The sequence below is a fragment of the Osmerus mordax genome, chromosome 8 (genome assembly GCF_038355195.1).
Source record: "Osmerus mordax isolate fOsmMor3 chromosome 8, fOsmMor3.pri, whole genome shotgun sequence".
Taxonomy (NCBI): domain Eukaryota; kingdom Metazoa; phylum Chordata; class Actinopteri; order Osmeriformes; family Osmeridae; genus Osmerus; species Osmerus mordax.
In genome coordinates, this window is record NC_090057.1 from 7896025 (window position 1) to 7911897 (window position 15873).

General features: G+C 41.0%; 2 protein-coding genes across 2 annotated transcripts; both read left to right on the top strand.

Annotated features, from left to right (window-relative positions):
• Positions 1-5114: 5114 nt before the first annotated feature.
• On the top strand, positions 5115-9666 carry LOC136947586 (retinitis pigmentosa 1-like 1 protein). Its single transcript, XM_067241703.1, has 4 exons — positions 5115-5600; positions 8128-8305; positions 8547-9050; positions 9650-9666. Exons 1-4 carry the CDS (start codon positions 5115-5117, stop codon positions 9664-9666), a joined length of 1185 nt encoding a protein of 394 aa, XP_067097804.1.
• Positions 9667-10660: 994 nt separating this feature from the next.
• LOC136947587 (nucleolar protein dao-5-like) lies at positions 10661-15600 on the top strand. Its single transcript, XM_067241704.1, has 4 exons — positions 10661-10834; positions 10896-12316; positions 12370-15457; positions 15565-15600. The coding sequence occupies exons 1-4, from the start codon at positions 10661-10663 to the stop codon at positions 15598-15600; spliced, it is 4719 nt and encodes a 1572-aa protein (XP_067097805.1).
• Positions 15601-15873: the final 273 nt, after the last annotated feature.

Genomic DNA, 15873 nt, shown 5'->3' on the forward strand with positions numbered 1-15873 from the left:
GACAGAGTCTCTTTGGTATTGGTAGTTTCCTACACAGCCATATTCCCTTTAAGCCCTAGCTACCCCAAGTCAGTGTGTCAGCTGAGCCTGTTAGGTTATGGGGTGATTTGGTCTTCCTGGTTGTGGAAAGCCTTCAGTGTGTGTGCACGGCACAGAACGGTTTGACTGATTACAGAGTCAAACGAGAGAAGTGTTGAGGTTGTGGTGTAAGTATGTAATGTGTGTGGACGTCATCATAGTTCCTCTGTACCAGAAAATTGAAGCCAGGAAGTGAGACTCAATAGGAGGGGGGTGGTGGGGGGGGTTGCTTCTCATGAGTCATGCAAGAACATATCAGCGCACTCCACTCCGACCCCTGATCCGAAAAGCTCCTTAAGATGCAAGCAGACGTCCGGGCTAATGCTGCGCCCCACTGAGTGTGTATTTGTGTTGGTGGGAGGCACACTTGTGATTAAGCAATTCTTGTAGCAGAGACCACGCAGACATCATAGGGAAATGACTGGCAATGCACACACATCTGCAAGCCCTGATAAGACAAGAACAGTCACTTGTTATTTGGTGTGACCTTTGCCCTTGAAAAGAGGGTTGATGAGCTCAGATTTGAATTACGACAAAGATTCTGTTGATTTTGTGCTTCTGTCCGTGACTAGTTACTTATAGTCATGTATGAAGTTTGCTCACAAGTGAATAAAAACAGAAATTGGATTGTAAAGTTGTCTCTGGTTAATATACGACACAAAATGGGGCTAGACAATGTTTACATTACAGTAAAAAATACTTTCTATTAAAGAAAATATTTAATCCGATAGACAAATTCTTCACATACTTAGTATAGCAGTGTGTGCCCCATGAATTGTGAATAAATGCTGTTACTCCTTCATATAGTATGCAGAGTGAGGTCAAGCAGACCTTGTGCAGGGTAACTCAGGGGGAGAGCATGCAACCTAGTAGGATTAGCTAGTGTGTCCTGGAATTTAATGCAGGTAATCCCCATTGGTGACACTTTATCAAGTTCAAGATAACCAAAGATTTTTGGTACAATTTTAATCAGATCAAATTTACAATTAATAAAACGCTTCTAAAACTTAAAAATAAGAAAGGTTCCCTCAGTTCACCTAAAAAAAGAATAACCTTATAATAATAACCTATAATAATAATAATACAAATTTGATATTATCAACTTGATAATCATTAATTACATGATCAACTTGATAATCATTTTCTATAAAGTACAAACACCTGTTCATCTGACAGCATGCATATATATATATACGGTTTGTTATATATATATATATATATATATATATATATTTGAAAATCCTTTTCCTAAAAAAAACAGCCCTATAATGATGCATGCAAGCTAATCTTAAAATACATTATATAAATGGCTGACAACATTTCAATAATCACCAGAGGAGTCACTGGAAATCAAAGATTGGTTGATCTCACGATTCCATTTGCCACTTGCTGAGTGATCTTAATCCCACCAGCATGGTGTTAAACCTTGTCACAATCAATCCCCTTGAATCAGAACAAGAACTGAGCTGTTTGGACTTTGGACCGTGCTGCTTCTATCAGCATTATTCTGGCTAAAGTTAGATTTATTTTGTATACTTAATTTAGTAATTTAGTGTCATAAAAAAAATCTGTGTGGACTATGTTACTGCTGCTGTAACAGTGCTGTTACCCCAGTAATCAATACTCTACTCTTAACCTTTGATTTTACCAAAGGAGTTGTTTTCAGACCTCTTTGGTAGGCTGCCTTCATGAGTCTACTGTAGTTCTTGGTGAAGGTGAAGAATTTTCCCCTTGACTTGTATGTGTATCTGTATGTAAACATTCATTCTTTTTAAAAATAATTTTACCTCATTAACTTAATTTTAACAATCCAGACTTTGGAATATTGCATTAATTATTTTTGATACCAAAAGAAAAGCCACTTTCTTAAAGTAAAGTGTTCAACAAATCACAAATTGCAAATATTTGTTTAAATATTGATTCATGTGTCAGGTCAGACATTGTCTCGCTAAATCTGAACCATTCACATGCAGGTACCACATGGAGAAGCTGGCAAAGGGGATGAGGGTAATGCCGAGTCATGGCCGGTCCTTGCTTTTCAGTGCCTTCTGTCCAAAACGTGCAAAGTTGCTTTCCCTTTTATCAAAGGGTGTCCTGGTCATGTGTCCAAAGCCTCAGGCAATCTCAGAGTGATTAGAAAGGCTTTTCGTTCTATCCTTAGACTCCTAGGGACCCGATTAGCAGGTAGGCCCGTGTTTGGAGGAGGGCTTTTGAACTGGCTGTTCCATCATCTACTCGTTCGCACAGAAGGCACAAGGCTTGGTGTCTCATTCGGAGTGTACTTCCCATTTTTTGGGAAGATTTTTTGATGTGCTGTTATCCCTTTTTGATGGATTTATTCATGTTTGGTTGAATCATGATTGTTGACTGTGTAAGTATACTGAGCTTTTACTCAATGTTGCATTTGTACTGTAGAAGATGGAATGGAAGCAAAAAGTTAAACCCGCAGGACAAAGAGCAAGCGGGTGTGGCTCTCGCATGAGGTGCACACAGACCTACCTTTAGGTGTTTAGACAGTACCAGTGTCTAAACACCTAGTCTAAAGGAGTATTGGTTTTGATACATTGAAATAGACCAGTCATATAAATCCTATTGTGAGGAAAACAACTGCAGTATTGTCAGTCAACTGTCTTCTGAAACTTTTCTCAATCTTGCCCTCATGAATGAGAAGGCTTTGACGGTTTTTGCACCAACTTCTGACCATAAAACCATTTTTAGATTAGATTAGATTCAACTTTATTGTCATTGCACAGAGTACAGTACTGAGGCAACGAATTGCAGTTTTCAATAAAGCAGTAGGCAAAATGTTAGTTCATGAAAGAAAGTTGACCTTTTTCTACCTGTCTGCAACCAACAAACATCAAGCCACAGAAAGGTACAGAACAACTTATGACAGCTAGAAAACAAGGATGATATATAATAAAATGGCAATCATCCAGTTTCTAAAATTAAGTAAAAAGAAAAGTTGTAGAATGGCTAAACTGTACATCGGTTCTGTAGCCATTTCCATGTACTTTTATACAATGACTTTGCACAGGCAGTAAAATTATTATTAATGCAATCACTTACAAGGGGTTTCTTCATGTATTGTCTTTCAAGATGCTGCCTCAAACTGTTATGCATGATATCAGCACAGGCACACAGTTTGCCACTAACGGACAGTGGTTCTGACATGTTTTGGGAAATAAAATGATTTCCCTCTTTGTAGCTGAATGTTTTTACACCTTAGGGTTGGTGAGGTTCTTCTCAAAAGCAGAACTCAGAGAGGCCTGTGTCTGGGGGACATGAAGCTGTCTTGATCCTCGGCAGCTAGAAAGATGCGTTTTCATCTGTAACCCCTTTATTGAGAGACATTCCTTGCGGCAAGAACTGATAATCGGTGATGTGTTTGGTTCACAGTTACATATTCTCACAGTGTGAGAATGTCTCTATTCTTCTAAACCGATGCACTATTCTGCTTAAGAGATCCTTGATCCATTATCCACAATTCAGCTAAAGAGATTGTATTTTTGTCAACATGAGGCTTTTCAATAGGTTTACCTTAATGTACCTCTTTACATACACATCCAGTTCTTCAACAGTGTAAATAACAAGGTCTACTCTGAACTCTATGCTCAAATGCTATAAACAATTATATTAAGAACTCCTACAACTGTCTTACAGTTAATGCTTTAGTGTTCATACGAACCAGAATAACTTTTTTCAACTCAAGGTGTATTGTAAGCCAATCAAGTGACAATTGACAGGCTGAAGGGGCTCTCTGTAAACTGGTATTAGCCCAAAGGCAAACTGTGTAAGATTACGTTATGAAACATTAGGTTTCTAAGGCCATGTTGTGTATACATGTATACAGACTGTAATAAATTACAAACTTTCACATGTTTTTATCTGGAAAATGGTGTCCTGATAGCCATGCGATTCTTGAAAAAGTCATATCATTATTGTATGTTGTTACAGGAGGGAAGAGTAATATGTTTGACCTGTTCTTGCAATACTTCAGTATGGCCTACTTTTTGTATTGCTGACAGAATATTTAACTCTCAGTCATTTCTGGCACTTGTTAGTAAGCTTAGGCTAGCCTACATTCCTTTTCTCTCAACACAAGATCGAAGGGCTACATTATCTTAAAGTCTCCACATTGTATCTGTCCATGAACAGTGTGCTTATTCAGTGCTTGTATTTATGTATATTTTTAGTGGGTAATCCTGGCATTATAGACAGATGAATTGAACTGTGGCTTAGTTGTATGCTTAGCTTCATACAACCAGGACTTGAAACCATCGTCCACTTTCTCTGTCAGTGAGGACTTAAGCTTTTTATTTTGATCAAGCTTCTGTCCGCTAACTGCCTTTGTTATACTGTCTCTGATGTCTTCACAATCTGTTGATGTAAAAAAATAAACTGTTGTATTCTGTTAAAGATATCAGTACAAACACCCAGTTGTATGGTTCCAGGTAAAAGTTTCATCCTACTGACATAACTCATGTGAAGCCCTGTTATACTTCTAAAGCCACATTCTTAGACTTATCAGCTTAAGAGTATGAAAATCTGTTTAAGGCCTTCAGTTCACTTCCATGAAAACAGAGAAAAGAACATTAATGTAAAAGTGTAGAGTGAGCATCTAGACTCAGATTATCATATCACCCGCTAACGGTGTTTGACATCGAGAGAAGAGTAAGTGGATTTGTGCTTGAAATGTGGCCTGCACACATTTACAGTAGATTCAATCCCAGATTTGAGTACACAATAACACTATGGTGATGTTAATGATGCAGGCTTAGTGTGTTGTCAAACCTTGATAGGGATGTAAGTGTTGTCAGATATTGTTAACCTTGCTCTTTATGTTCTATTCCAGTTAGGGATGATTGGAAGGAACATATTCACCCTGTGGACTATCAGCCCCTAAACAATGTAACCATGACAACCATCGTCACTCCCATCTACCTCCGTTGACCTGTACGGGGCCACATTCGCACGGCTGAGACACACTTACGCCCAGAGCAGGAACCTGCTATTGTCCGGCAGGAAAAGTGAAGATGGCCTCCCACAAGCGTGGTTACCAGTGCTTTGATGGTATTGTGGATGATGCGCACCAAAAACCTTCACTTCCTGCCGGCCTACACTCTTCCTCCCGTGGTTTTTCCCACCAGGAGCCAATCGATATCCAGGGATGCTACCTTTGCAACGAACACAAACAGGCCCATGATATGGGAGTGGAGGCGGGAGGGGCCCATTCCTCTGCCTGGTACCATCCCCATCACCACCAACACCAGCAAGCTCACAGGAGGCTCATCCGACCTGAGGAGACCCCTGTTGAACACTCTGGCCACCACCACCACCTCCCTCACCTCCCTCAGCGGGACAAGAAGAAGGTGGTGCTGGTGAAAAACAGTGACCCCTCTATCCGGAGGACCATAGTGCTGCATCGCAGGACCCTGCGCAGCATGGGACTCTTCCTGGATGAGGTTTCGGAGTTCATGCAGTACCACATCAGGAAACTGTACACACTGGAAGGCCGCAAGGTGAGAACACTTACACTTGGAGCAAACAAATGTTATATCATGGCCTACATAAAGTTTACTGTGCTGTCCTAGATGATGCCTAGATTGTGCAATGTTACCTAAGTCAGTTGGATTTTGCAACAAAAAAACATTAATGGATAGTCAGCTTCTAAACATTTATTTTCCTGTATCATTTGTGCATTCAGTTTGACTACTTTTATAAAACAACTTTTTTTAATTATATGATCTAAAGAGCAAGCAATACTTAACAGAGAGCGTGTCAGGCTGAGTTGAGTAGATGAGTGAAAGAGAGGCCTCTAGTGATATGAGTTAGGATAACCACATCTTTAAATACTTAATCAAGAGTTTTTGGGCTTAGAAGGGCAGTCAACGTTCATATTATTCAAAAACACATATTTCTCAAATTATTCTTGAGAAGAGATATGAGATTTGGTTTACCAAATAACAATGGCTAATATCTGTGACACTAAAAGACACACACAAGATACAGTTCAGGCACACTACAAATTCCCCCAGGCTAAGAGATAGGCCTATGTTTTGAGCCGGAGTCAGTCGCTAGATTGGAGCTGGTGTTTCCTGTCTTTTGGGACAGTCTCTCCTATATACCCCACCCACCACCTACCCACCACCAGCAGCTGTATTCTCAGTGGTAGCAGGCATATCCTCCTATTAACACAACCCCCCAGCATGTACTTCCCAGGGTAAACATGCTGTAAAGCACAGCAAAGCTTTCCATTGGGGCCTTTTAGCTTGCGCTTTCCACAAGGATGCGACCATACTAAAATCATCCCTACAGCAGCAATGATGACTTCATAGTATAGGTTTTTTGGTCTGGATTTATATGGAACTATGGAGATTTAGTAGACGTTTGAAATTGCTTGGATATTTAGCAAGCAAGGAAATTAATACATTGGCACCTTTGAGGGTTTTTTACTCTCCACAATAGATAATAAAGCTACCACAATGAAAACATGCTACAGGAATGGTTTGTGAGGGTCCATAATGAGGTTGTAAGAAGTGTAAAGAGTGTAATCTTGTGTTTATGACGAATTTCAATGTGGACAAAAATTGTGCTTCCTAACAAAGGAATGAAAGTGTCTTGTCCTAATCATAGTAAAACAGAATCATATAAAAGTTCATAATTTAATGAAAAGTTATATTAATCAGTTCATATGTTATACCAGGCAATTATATATTGCCTGCTATAACTGCTGGAGATCTGGCAGTTATAGCAGGCTTCTCCATACTTTTTGATGTGTCTTTTGGGAAAACAACAAGGATATTCCCTCACATAGATGGTGGGAAATGCTTAAACTCTGTGGAATAACCATTAATCTTGGTCAAATCTAAGCTATTTTGAAAGAGAAGAAACAGGTCAATGTTGAGAATACACACACCAGCTTGAGACCAGTAGTCTTTCAGAAATGCATCCTCCACACTGGCAATTAATTATCTTCATCTGGGCTTCGTGTGTCTCTGGATGAAGTAATTTATCTGTTTTGACTGCTGTACATTTCCGTTCCACAACTAAGAACTGCTCTATCAGCACAACTGTATGTATTCAAAAGTAAAGTAATTTGATACAAAACATCTCCACACATCACCATTCACCTAACCACCATTATTTTCTTAAAATGTGCTTGGGTCTGATACTAAGGATGTGATAGATAATTGTCTTTTGTGCAGCCATCTTAATTTAAGAGTTACTTTTATTACTGTATTACCTCTCCAGATAATGAAATGGTGTTAAATCTAATCTAATTGTGAAATTGTGTTACATCTAATGTGTTAAAGCACCGAGGAGAAAGACTGATATTATTGACTCATACTGCACTTATACATGTATACCCTGTGAAATACAAACAACATTATTTCATCAATTTGGGGTTTAATATGGTATTGCACGGTAATTTCCTACATTCACACATGGGGTTTGACAAAGAAAAGTGACAAGTTAGCATAACAAATTGATGCACAACTGCAAAAGATTGCAGTAGGAATTAGGACCTAAGCAAATACTTTATTTTGACTCCAGTATGGAGATTCCACTTAAGACAGTGTATCACACAAAATTAGAAGTAGAGGGTGTCCTTGTGCAAATAAATCATGCTGTAATTATGCTTAGTGTTATGGATTACAGTGACCAAGACCAGGTCTACTGTTTCCCCATCGTCAGCACACTTGTTAGGCTGCTTCACATAGTGACAATGGAGGCTGGCCAGGACCAGACTGCACTGTCACCTCAGGTGGTTCTTAGTAGATTATCCTGTGTTAGGATTACAATCCAGATGACACCCTCAGAGCCATTGATGCAAGCATGTTGCGTGATCACTAACAATGACACAACAGTTCATATAAAATGTATAAAGTGTATCAAGTGTTCATATAACACAAGTAATAACATTGGTTGTAAATACAATTTAGTCATATTTACTTAAAATATTAAAAACAAGTAAGGAATGGATAAATAAATAATATATAATTATCATCTTGCTGTATTAATAAATATCTATACCTTCTGTTTCAGATTGACAGTGTTCAGAGTCTCTTGCAGTGCCCCAGTGTACTGGTCTGTGTAGGGCGTGAGCCTTCACACCCTATCATCATTGAGAATTTTCGACAAAACTTAGATGACAGACTTCCACAGATAACACCAAGGTCAAGGTCCAGTGTCTGCAGTGAGGCACATGAGAGCAAGAAAAGCGGTATGAATACATATTGTAAACCAATAAATATGTTTTGTTATTGTTTTATTTAATGATTGGTTGGCAAAAATAAGATTCTTTAAGTAACGTCTTCAGTCAACAATTGCTTTTGATAGCAATTCAAACTATTCAACATTCTACACTTGCCGATTCCAAACATTAATACTATAATTCACCAAAATTGTTATTCTCTATTTATTCAAATGTATGCATTATCTAATCTATTTCTTGGTTACTGCAGTGAATTTTGGACTTGAAACAAAGAAGAGCACTATCCACCCAAGATCTGAAACCAGCAACCGGTCTGCAAGACATTCAGAATCATCAGAAAAGTCATTTCCAAATGGACTGAACTCTGCATCACCAGGACACGAGCCCTGTCCTCACGCAGGGGAAGAGATGATGGATGATGACATAGAGAAAAGGGTGCTTGTAAACAAAGATGGCAGCTTGTCAATGCAGATGAAGGTTCGGTTCCGGATAATGAATGACGAGACATTACACTGGTCCACGGAAATAAAAAAGGTATCAGGGACAAAATCAAATTATCCCCACGGGCAACATATGAACTACTACCTCCAACAAAGTAGTGTTGAGAGCTGTTCAGAACCAGAATCTGTCTCAGTAGGTGAGGCTGACAATGTGTACATCTCAAAGCTTCATGAAAAGCACCTGGAGGAATCACATTGTCCACACTGCTGCAGTCATTGCAAGGAGTATGACATGTGGAAAAACCCAATCTCAGGTACACAGGGCATCCCTCATCAATGCAGATCTTCCAGCTCCAGTGCCTCCTCACACACAATGGTCTGTAAAAAGACATTGGTGGAAAGAACTGTATCCAGGTCTAGTGAGGAGTACACTGAGCATGTGGTTGAGAAGGCAACATGCATTCAGCAAACTGTTGAAGAGAGGGACACAGTTGAATACTGCACCATCAACCACTGTTGTAACAGAAGTGAGGTGTCTAAGAGTGAGATTATTGATAAAACCCAGGCCACAGACAATGATGAGACTACACCGGATAGTCCATCTTCACAACCATCAAATGACTCCCAAAATGACCACGTTAGTGTCAAAATCACAAATGTTTCAGATGGGGAGGAACGACCAATATCTGCTGTAAGTGCGTCCTCTCAAATCCTGGCATCTTTCAAGGAGGATCAAGATGAGGAGGATGACGACCTTCCACCAAGTGCTTCAAGAGCAGCTTCATGTTCTCAGAATAGTAACCTTGAAGATGAAGAGGCCACCCAAAGTGCAGTTTTGAGTACAACGCATATGCATCATTTGTCCCCTCGGCCTCCAAGCAAGGCATCTACCTGTTCTGTGCGGTCTGTCAAGTCCAGAAAGGTCGCTAAGACTGTGTCTCCAGAAGCAAATAGACCTGATGATCAGGCTGATTGTAACAAGCGGCCAGCCAGTGAATTGTCATCTACTTCAAAATGTTCCACAAAATCCCAAAAGACTAAGTGTCAACATGGAGCATCTGATGAAGCATTGCCAGATGATTCGAAGGCAACTCAGGATAATAATGAACCCTTAGTGGACACTGACGAAAAAGACAACGAACCTGAGGAGAGAGCGGTGAGCACAATGTCTGCCAAATCAAATGTCTCTACAAGATCAAGTAGATCAACAGCTAAAGGAAAAGAAGTGGAAAAAGGAGAAGGATCGTCCAGTGCCACGTCTGTCAAATCCAATGCCTCTGTAAAATCAAGTAAATCCAAAGTAAAAGAGAGTTTGGGGGATGAAGAGAAGCACACAGGGAAAAGACCAACAAGTGCCATGTCAGTTAAATCAAATGTCTCTACAAAGTCTAAGACTGGTGTGTTAAAGTTTGCACCTGAAGAAAACAAAATAGATCCAGAGTCAATGATATCAGACATGGCAGCTCAAGAAGATACTGAAGGATCTCCTGAAGATTATGCAGAGATCAAAAATGAGGAATGTGAAGAGAGGGCATCCAGCTCTGTGTCAGTTAAATCGAATGCTTCAAAACGCTCAAAGAAGTCTGTAATTTCTTATGTTCCGGTTGAAGAAGCGGCAACTGAGGAGAGAGTTCCAAGTGTTATGTCTACCAAGTCTAATGCTTCTGCTACTTCACAGAAATCCAAAGCTTCTGCAGTAACACCCAAAGATAATGTAGAAGATCCTGAAGCAGATGAAGAAAGAGCCCCTAGCGCTTTGTCAGCAAAGTCAAATATTTCTGCAAGATCAAGGAAGTCTAAAGCTTCTGATATTCCTGTTGAAGCGGATGCAGAAGAAGAACCAGAAGATAATTCAGAAGAAGCACCAGTGCAAGACAATCCAGAAGAGGAAGAAGAATCAGTCGAGGAGAGGGCCCCTAGTGCTATGTCAGCAAATTCAAATATTTCTGCAAGATCAAGGAAGTCTAAAGCTTCTGATATTCCTGTTGAAGAGGATGCAGAAGAAAAAACAGAAGATAATGCAGAAGTAGCACCAGTGCAAGACAATCCAGAAGAGAAAGAAGAATCAGTCGAGGAGAGGGCCCCTAGTGCTATGTCGGCAAAGTCAAATATTTCTGCAAAATCAAGGAAGTCTAAAGTTTCTGATATTCCTGTTGAAGCAGAAGCAGAAGAAGAACCAGAAGATAATTCAGAAGAAGCACCAGTGCAAGACAATCCAGAAGAGGAAGAAGAATCAGTCGAGGAGAGAGCCCCTAGTGCTATGTCAGCAAAGTCTAATGTTTCGGCAAGATCAAGGAAGTCTAAAGCTTCTGATATTCCTGTTGAAGCGGATGCAGAAGAAGAACCAGAAGATAATTCAGAAGAAGCACCAGTGCAAGACAATCCAGAAAAGGAAGAAGAATCAGTCGAGGAGAGAGCCCTTAGTGCTATGTCAGCAACGTCAAATATTTCTGCAAGATCAAGGAAGTCTAAAGCTTCTGATATTCCTGTTGAAGCAGATGCAGAAGAAGAACCAGAAGATAATTCAGAAGAAGCACCAGTGCAAGACAATCCAGAAGAGGAAGAAGAATCAGTCGAGGAGAGAGCCCCTAGTGCTATGTCAGCAAAGTCAAATATTTCTGCAAGATCAAGGAAGTCTAAAGCTTCTGATATTCCTGTTGAAGAGGATGCAGAAGAAGAACCAGAGGATAATGCAGAAGAAGCACCAGTGCAAGACAATCCAGAAGAGGAAGAAGAATCAGTCGAGGAGAGAGCCCCTAGTGCTATGTCAGCAAAGTCTAATGTTTCTGCAAGATCAAGGAAGTCTAAAGCTTCTGATATTCCTGTTGAAGCGGATGCAGAAGAAGAACCAGAAGATAATTCAGAAGAAGCACCAGTGCAAGACAATCCAGAAGAGGAAGAAGAATCAGTCGAGGAGAGAGCCCCTAGTGCTATGTCAGCAAAGTCAAATATTTCTGCAAGATCAAGGAAGTCTAAAGCTTCTGATATTCCTGTTGAAGCAGATGCAGAAGAAGAACCAGAAGATCATTCAGAAGAAGCACCAGTGCAAGACAATCCAGAAGAGGAAGAAGAATCAGTCGAGGAGAGAGCCCCTAGTGCTATGTCAGCAAAGTCAAATATTTCTGCAAGATCAAGGAAGTCTAAAGCTTCTGATATTCCTGTTGAAGAGGATGCAGAAGAAGAACCAGAGGATAATGCAGAAGAAGCACCAGTGCAAGACAATCCAGAAGAGGAAGAAGAATCAGTCGAGGAGAGAGCCCCTAGTGCTATGTCAGCAAAGTCTAATGTTTCTGCAAGATCAAGGAAGTCTAAAGCTTCTGATATTCCTGTTGAAGCGGATGCAGAAGAAGAACCAGAAGATAATTCAGAAGAAGCACCAGTGCAAGACAATCCAGAAGAGGAAGAAGAATCAGTCGAGGAGAGAGCCCCTAGTGCTATGTCAGCAAAGTCAAATATTTCTGCAAGATCAAGGAAGTCTAAAGCTTCTGATATTCCTGTTGAAGCAGATGCAGAAGAAGAACCAGAAGATCATTCAGAAGAAGCACCAGTGCAAGACAATCCAGAAGAGGAAGAAGAATCAGTCGAGGAGAGAGCTCCTAGTGCTATGTCAGCAAAGTCAAATATTTCTGCAAGATCAAGGAAGTCTAAAGCTTCTGATATTCCTGTTGAAGAGGATGCAGAAGAAGAACCAGAGGATAATGCAGAAGAAGCACCAGTGCAAGACAATCCAGAAGAGGAAGAAGAATCAGTCGAGGAGAGAGCCCCTAGTGCTATGTCAGCAAAGTCTAATGTTTCTGCAAGATCAAGGAAGTCTAAAGCTTCTGATATTCCTGTTGAAGCGGATGCAGAAGAAGAACCAGAAGATAATTCAGAAGAAGCACCAGTGCAAGACAATCCAGAAGAGGAAGAAGAATCAGTCGAGGAGAGAGCCCCTAGTGCTATGTCAGCAAAGTCAAATATTTCTGCAAGATCAAGGAAGTCTAAAGCTTCTGATATTCCTGTTGAAGCAGATGAAGAAGAAGAACCAGAAGATAATTCAGAAGAAGCACCAGTGCAAGACAATCCAGAAGAGGAAGAAGAATCAGTCGAGGAGAGAGCCCCTAGTGCTATGTCAGCAAAGTCAAATATTTCTGCAAGATCAAGGAAGTCTAAAGCTTCTGATATTCCTGTTGAAGAGGATGCAGAAGAAGAACCAGAGGATAATGCAGAAGAAGCACCAGTGCAAGACAATCCAGAAGAGGAAGAAGAATCAGTCGAGGAGAGGGTCCCTAGTGCTATGTCGGCAAAGTCAAATATTTCTGCAAAATCAAGGAAATCTAAAGCTTCTGATATTCCTGTGGAAGCGGATGCAGAAGAAGAACCAGAAGATAATTCAGAAGAAGCACCAGTGCAAGACAATCCAGAAGAGGAAAAAGAATCAGTCGAGGAGAGGGCCCCTAGTGCTATGTCGGCAAAGTCAAATATTTCTGCGAAATCAAGGAAGTCTAAAGCTTCTGATATTCCTGTTGATATTCCTGTTGAAGCGGATGCAGAAGAAGAACCAGAAGATAATTCAGAAGAAGCACCAGTGCAAGACAATCTAGAAGAGGAAGAAGAATCAGTCGAGGAAAGGGCCCCTAGTGCTATGTCGGCAAAGTCAAATATTTCTGCGAAATCAAGGAAGTCTAAAGCTTCTGATATTCCTGTTGAAGCGGATGCAGAAGAAGAACCAGAAGATAATGCAGAAGAAGCACCAGTGCAAGACAATCCAGAAGAGGAAGAAGAATCACTTGAGGAGAGGGCTCCTAGTGCTATGTCTGCCAAGTCAAATGTTTCTGCAAGATCGACAAAATCTAAAGCATCTGAGATTCCTCCTGATGACGATGCCAAAGATGTTCAAGAAGATACTAGTGCAATGTCAGCTAAGTCCACTGCTTCTGTAAGATCAAGGAGGTCAAAAGTGTCAAGAGGTCCAGCTGAAGAAGAAAAGGAAATTGAAGAGCGGGCACCTAGTGCTTTGTCTGTTAAATCCAATATTTCTGTCAGATCCAGGAAGTCCCAAGCCTCTAAGCCTTCCCATAAAAAGAATCCAGAGGACCAAGAAGAAGCTGAAGAGAGAGCACCTAGCGCAATGTCAGCCAAGTCTAATGTTTCTTCCAGGTCAAGGAAGTCAAAAACATCCGAAGCCCCACCTGAAGACAATGAAGAAGAACAAGAAGCAGGCCAGGAGATGGATGCAGAATCAGAGGCTGAAGAAAACTCTGAAGAAAAAGAAGCACTTAAGGAGAGGGCTCCTAGTGCTATGTCGGCAAAGTCTAATGTGTCTGTAAGATCAAGGAAGTCAAAGGTTTCAGAAGTTCCTCCTGAAGAAAATGTAGAAGATCCAGAAGCTGATGAAGAACGAGCCCCTAGTGCTATGTCTGCCAAGTCAAATGTTTCTGCAAGATCAAAAAAATCTAAAGCATCTGAGATTCCTCCTGATGACGATGCCAAAGATGTGCAAGAAGCTCCTGAAGAGAGAACCCCAAGTGCAATGTCAGCTAAGTCCACTGCTTCTGTAAGATCAAGGAGGTCAAAAGTGTCAAGAGGTCCAGCTGAAGAAGAAAAGGAAATTGAAGAGCGGGCACCTAGTGCTTTGTCTGTTAAATCCAATATTTCTGTCAGATCAAGGAAGTCCCAAGCCTCTAAGCCTTCCCCTAAAAACAATCCAGAGGACCAACAAGCAGCTGAAGACAGAGCACCTAGCGCAATGTCAGCCAAGTCTAATGTTTCGTCCAGGTCAAGGAAGTCAAAAACGTCCGAAGCCCCACCTGAAGACAATGAAGAAGAACAAGAAGCAGACCATGAGATTGATGCCGAATCAGAGGCTGAAGAAAATGCAGAAGAAGAAGAAGCACTTGAGGAGAGGGCTCCTAGTGCTATGTCAGCAAAGTCTATGGTTTCTGTACGATCAAGGAAGTCTAAAGCTTCTGATATTCCTGTTGAAGAGGATGCAGACGATGTAGAAGAAGAACCTGAAGATAATGCTTCAGAAGCACCAAAGCAAGACAATACAGAAGAGGAACAAGAATCAGTCGAGGCAAGGGCCCCTAGTGCTATGTCAGCAAAGTCTAATGTTTCTGCAAGATCAAGGAAATCTAAAGCATCTGAGATTCCTGCTGACAATGATGCCCAAGATGTGGAGGAAGATACTGAAGAAAGAACTCCTAGTGCAATGTCAGTTAAGTCCACTGCTTCTGTAAGATCAAGGAAGTCAAAAGCATCCAAAGGTCCAGCTGAAGAAGTAGAGGGAATTGAAGAGCGGGCACCCAGTGCTTTGTCTGTTAAATCCAATATTTCTCTCAAATCAAGGAAGTCCCAAGCCTCTAAGCCTTCCCCTAAAAACAATCCAGAGGACCAAGAAGCAGCTGAAGACAGAGCACCTAGCGCAATGTCAGCCAAGTCTAATGTTTCGTCCAGGTCAAGGAAGTCAAAAACGTCCGAAGCACCACCTGAAGACAATGAAGAAGAACAAGAAGCAGGCCAGGAGATGGATGCAGAATCAGCGGCTGAAGAAAATGCAGAAGAAGAAGGAGCACTTAAGGAGAGGGCTCCTAGTGCTATGTCGGCAAAGTCTAATGTTTCTGCAAGATCAAGGAAATCTAAAGCTTCTGAGATTCCTGCTGACAATGATGCCCAAGATGTGGAAGAAGATACTGAAGAAAGAACTCCTAGTGCAATGTCAGCTAAGTCCAATGTTTCTGTAAGATCAACAAGGTCAAAAGCATCTAAAGGTCCAGCTGAAGAAGTAGAGGGAATTGAAGAACGGGCACCTAGTGCTTTGTCTGTTAAATCCAATATTTCTGTCAGATCAAGGAAGTCCCAAGCCTCAAAGCCTTCCCCTGAAGAGAATGCAGAGGACCAAGAAGAAGCTGAAGAGAGAGCACCTAGCGCAATGTCAGCCAAGTCTAATGTTTCTGCCAGGTCAAAGAAATCAAAGGTTTCAGATCTTCCAACTGTTGAAGTTGAGGACACTGAAGATGTGGAAGAAGATACTGAAGAGAGAACCCTAAGTGCAATGTCAGCTAAGTCCACTGTATCTGCACGATCAAGGAAGTCCAAACCATCTGCAATTCTTGTACAACAAAATGAACAGGAGGAATCAGAGGAGAGAGCCCC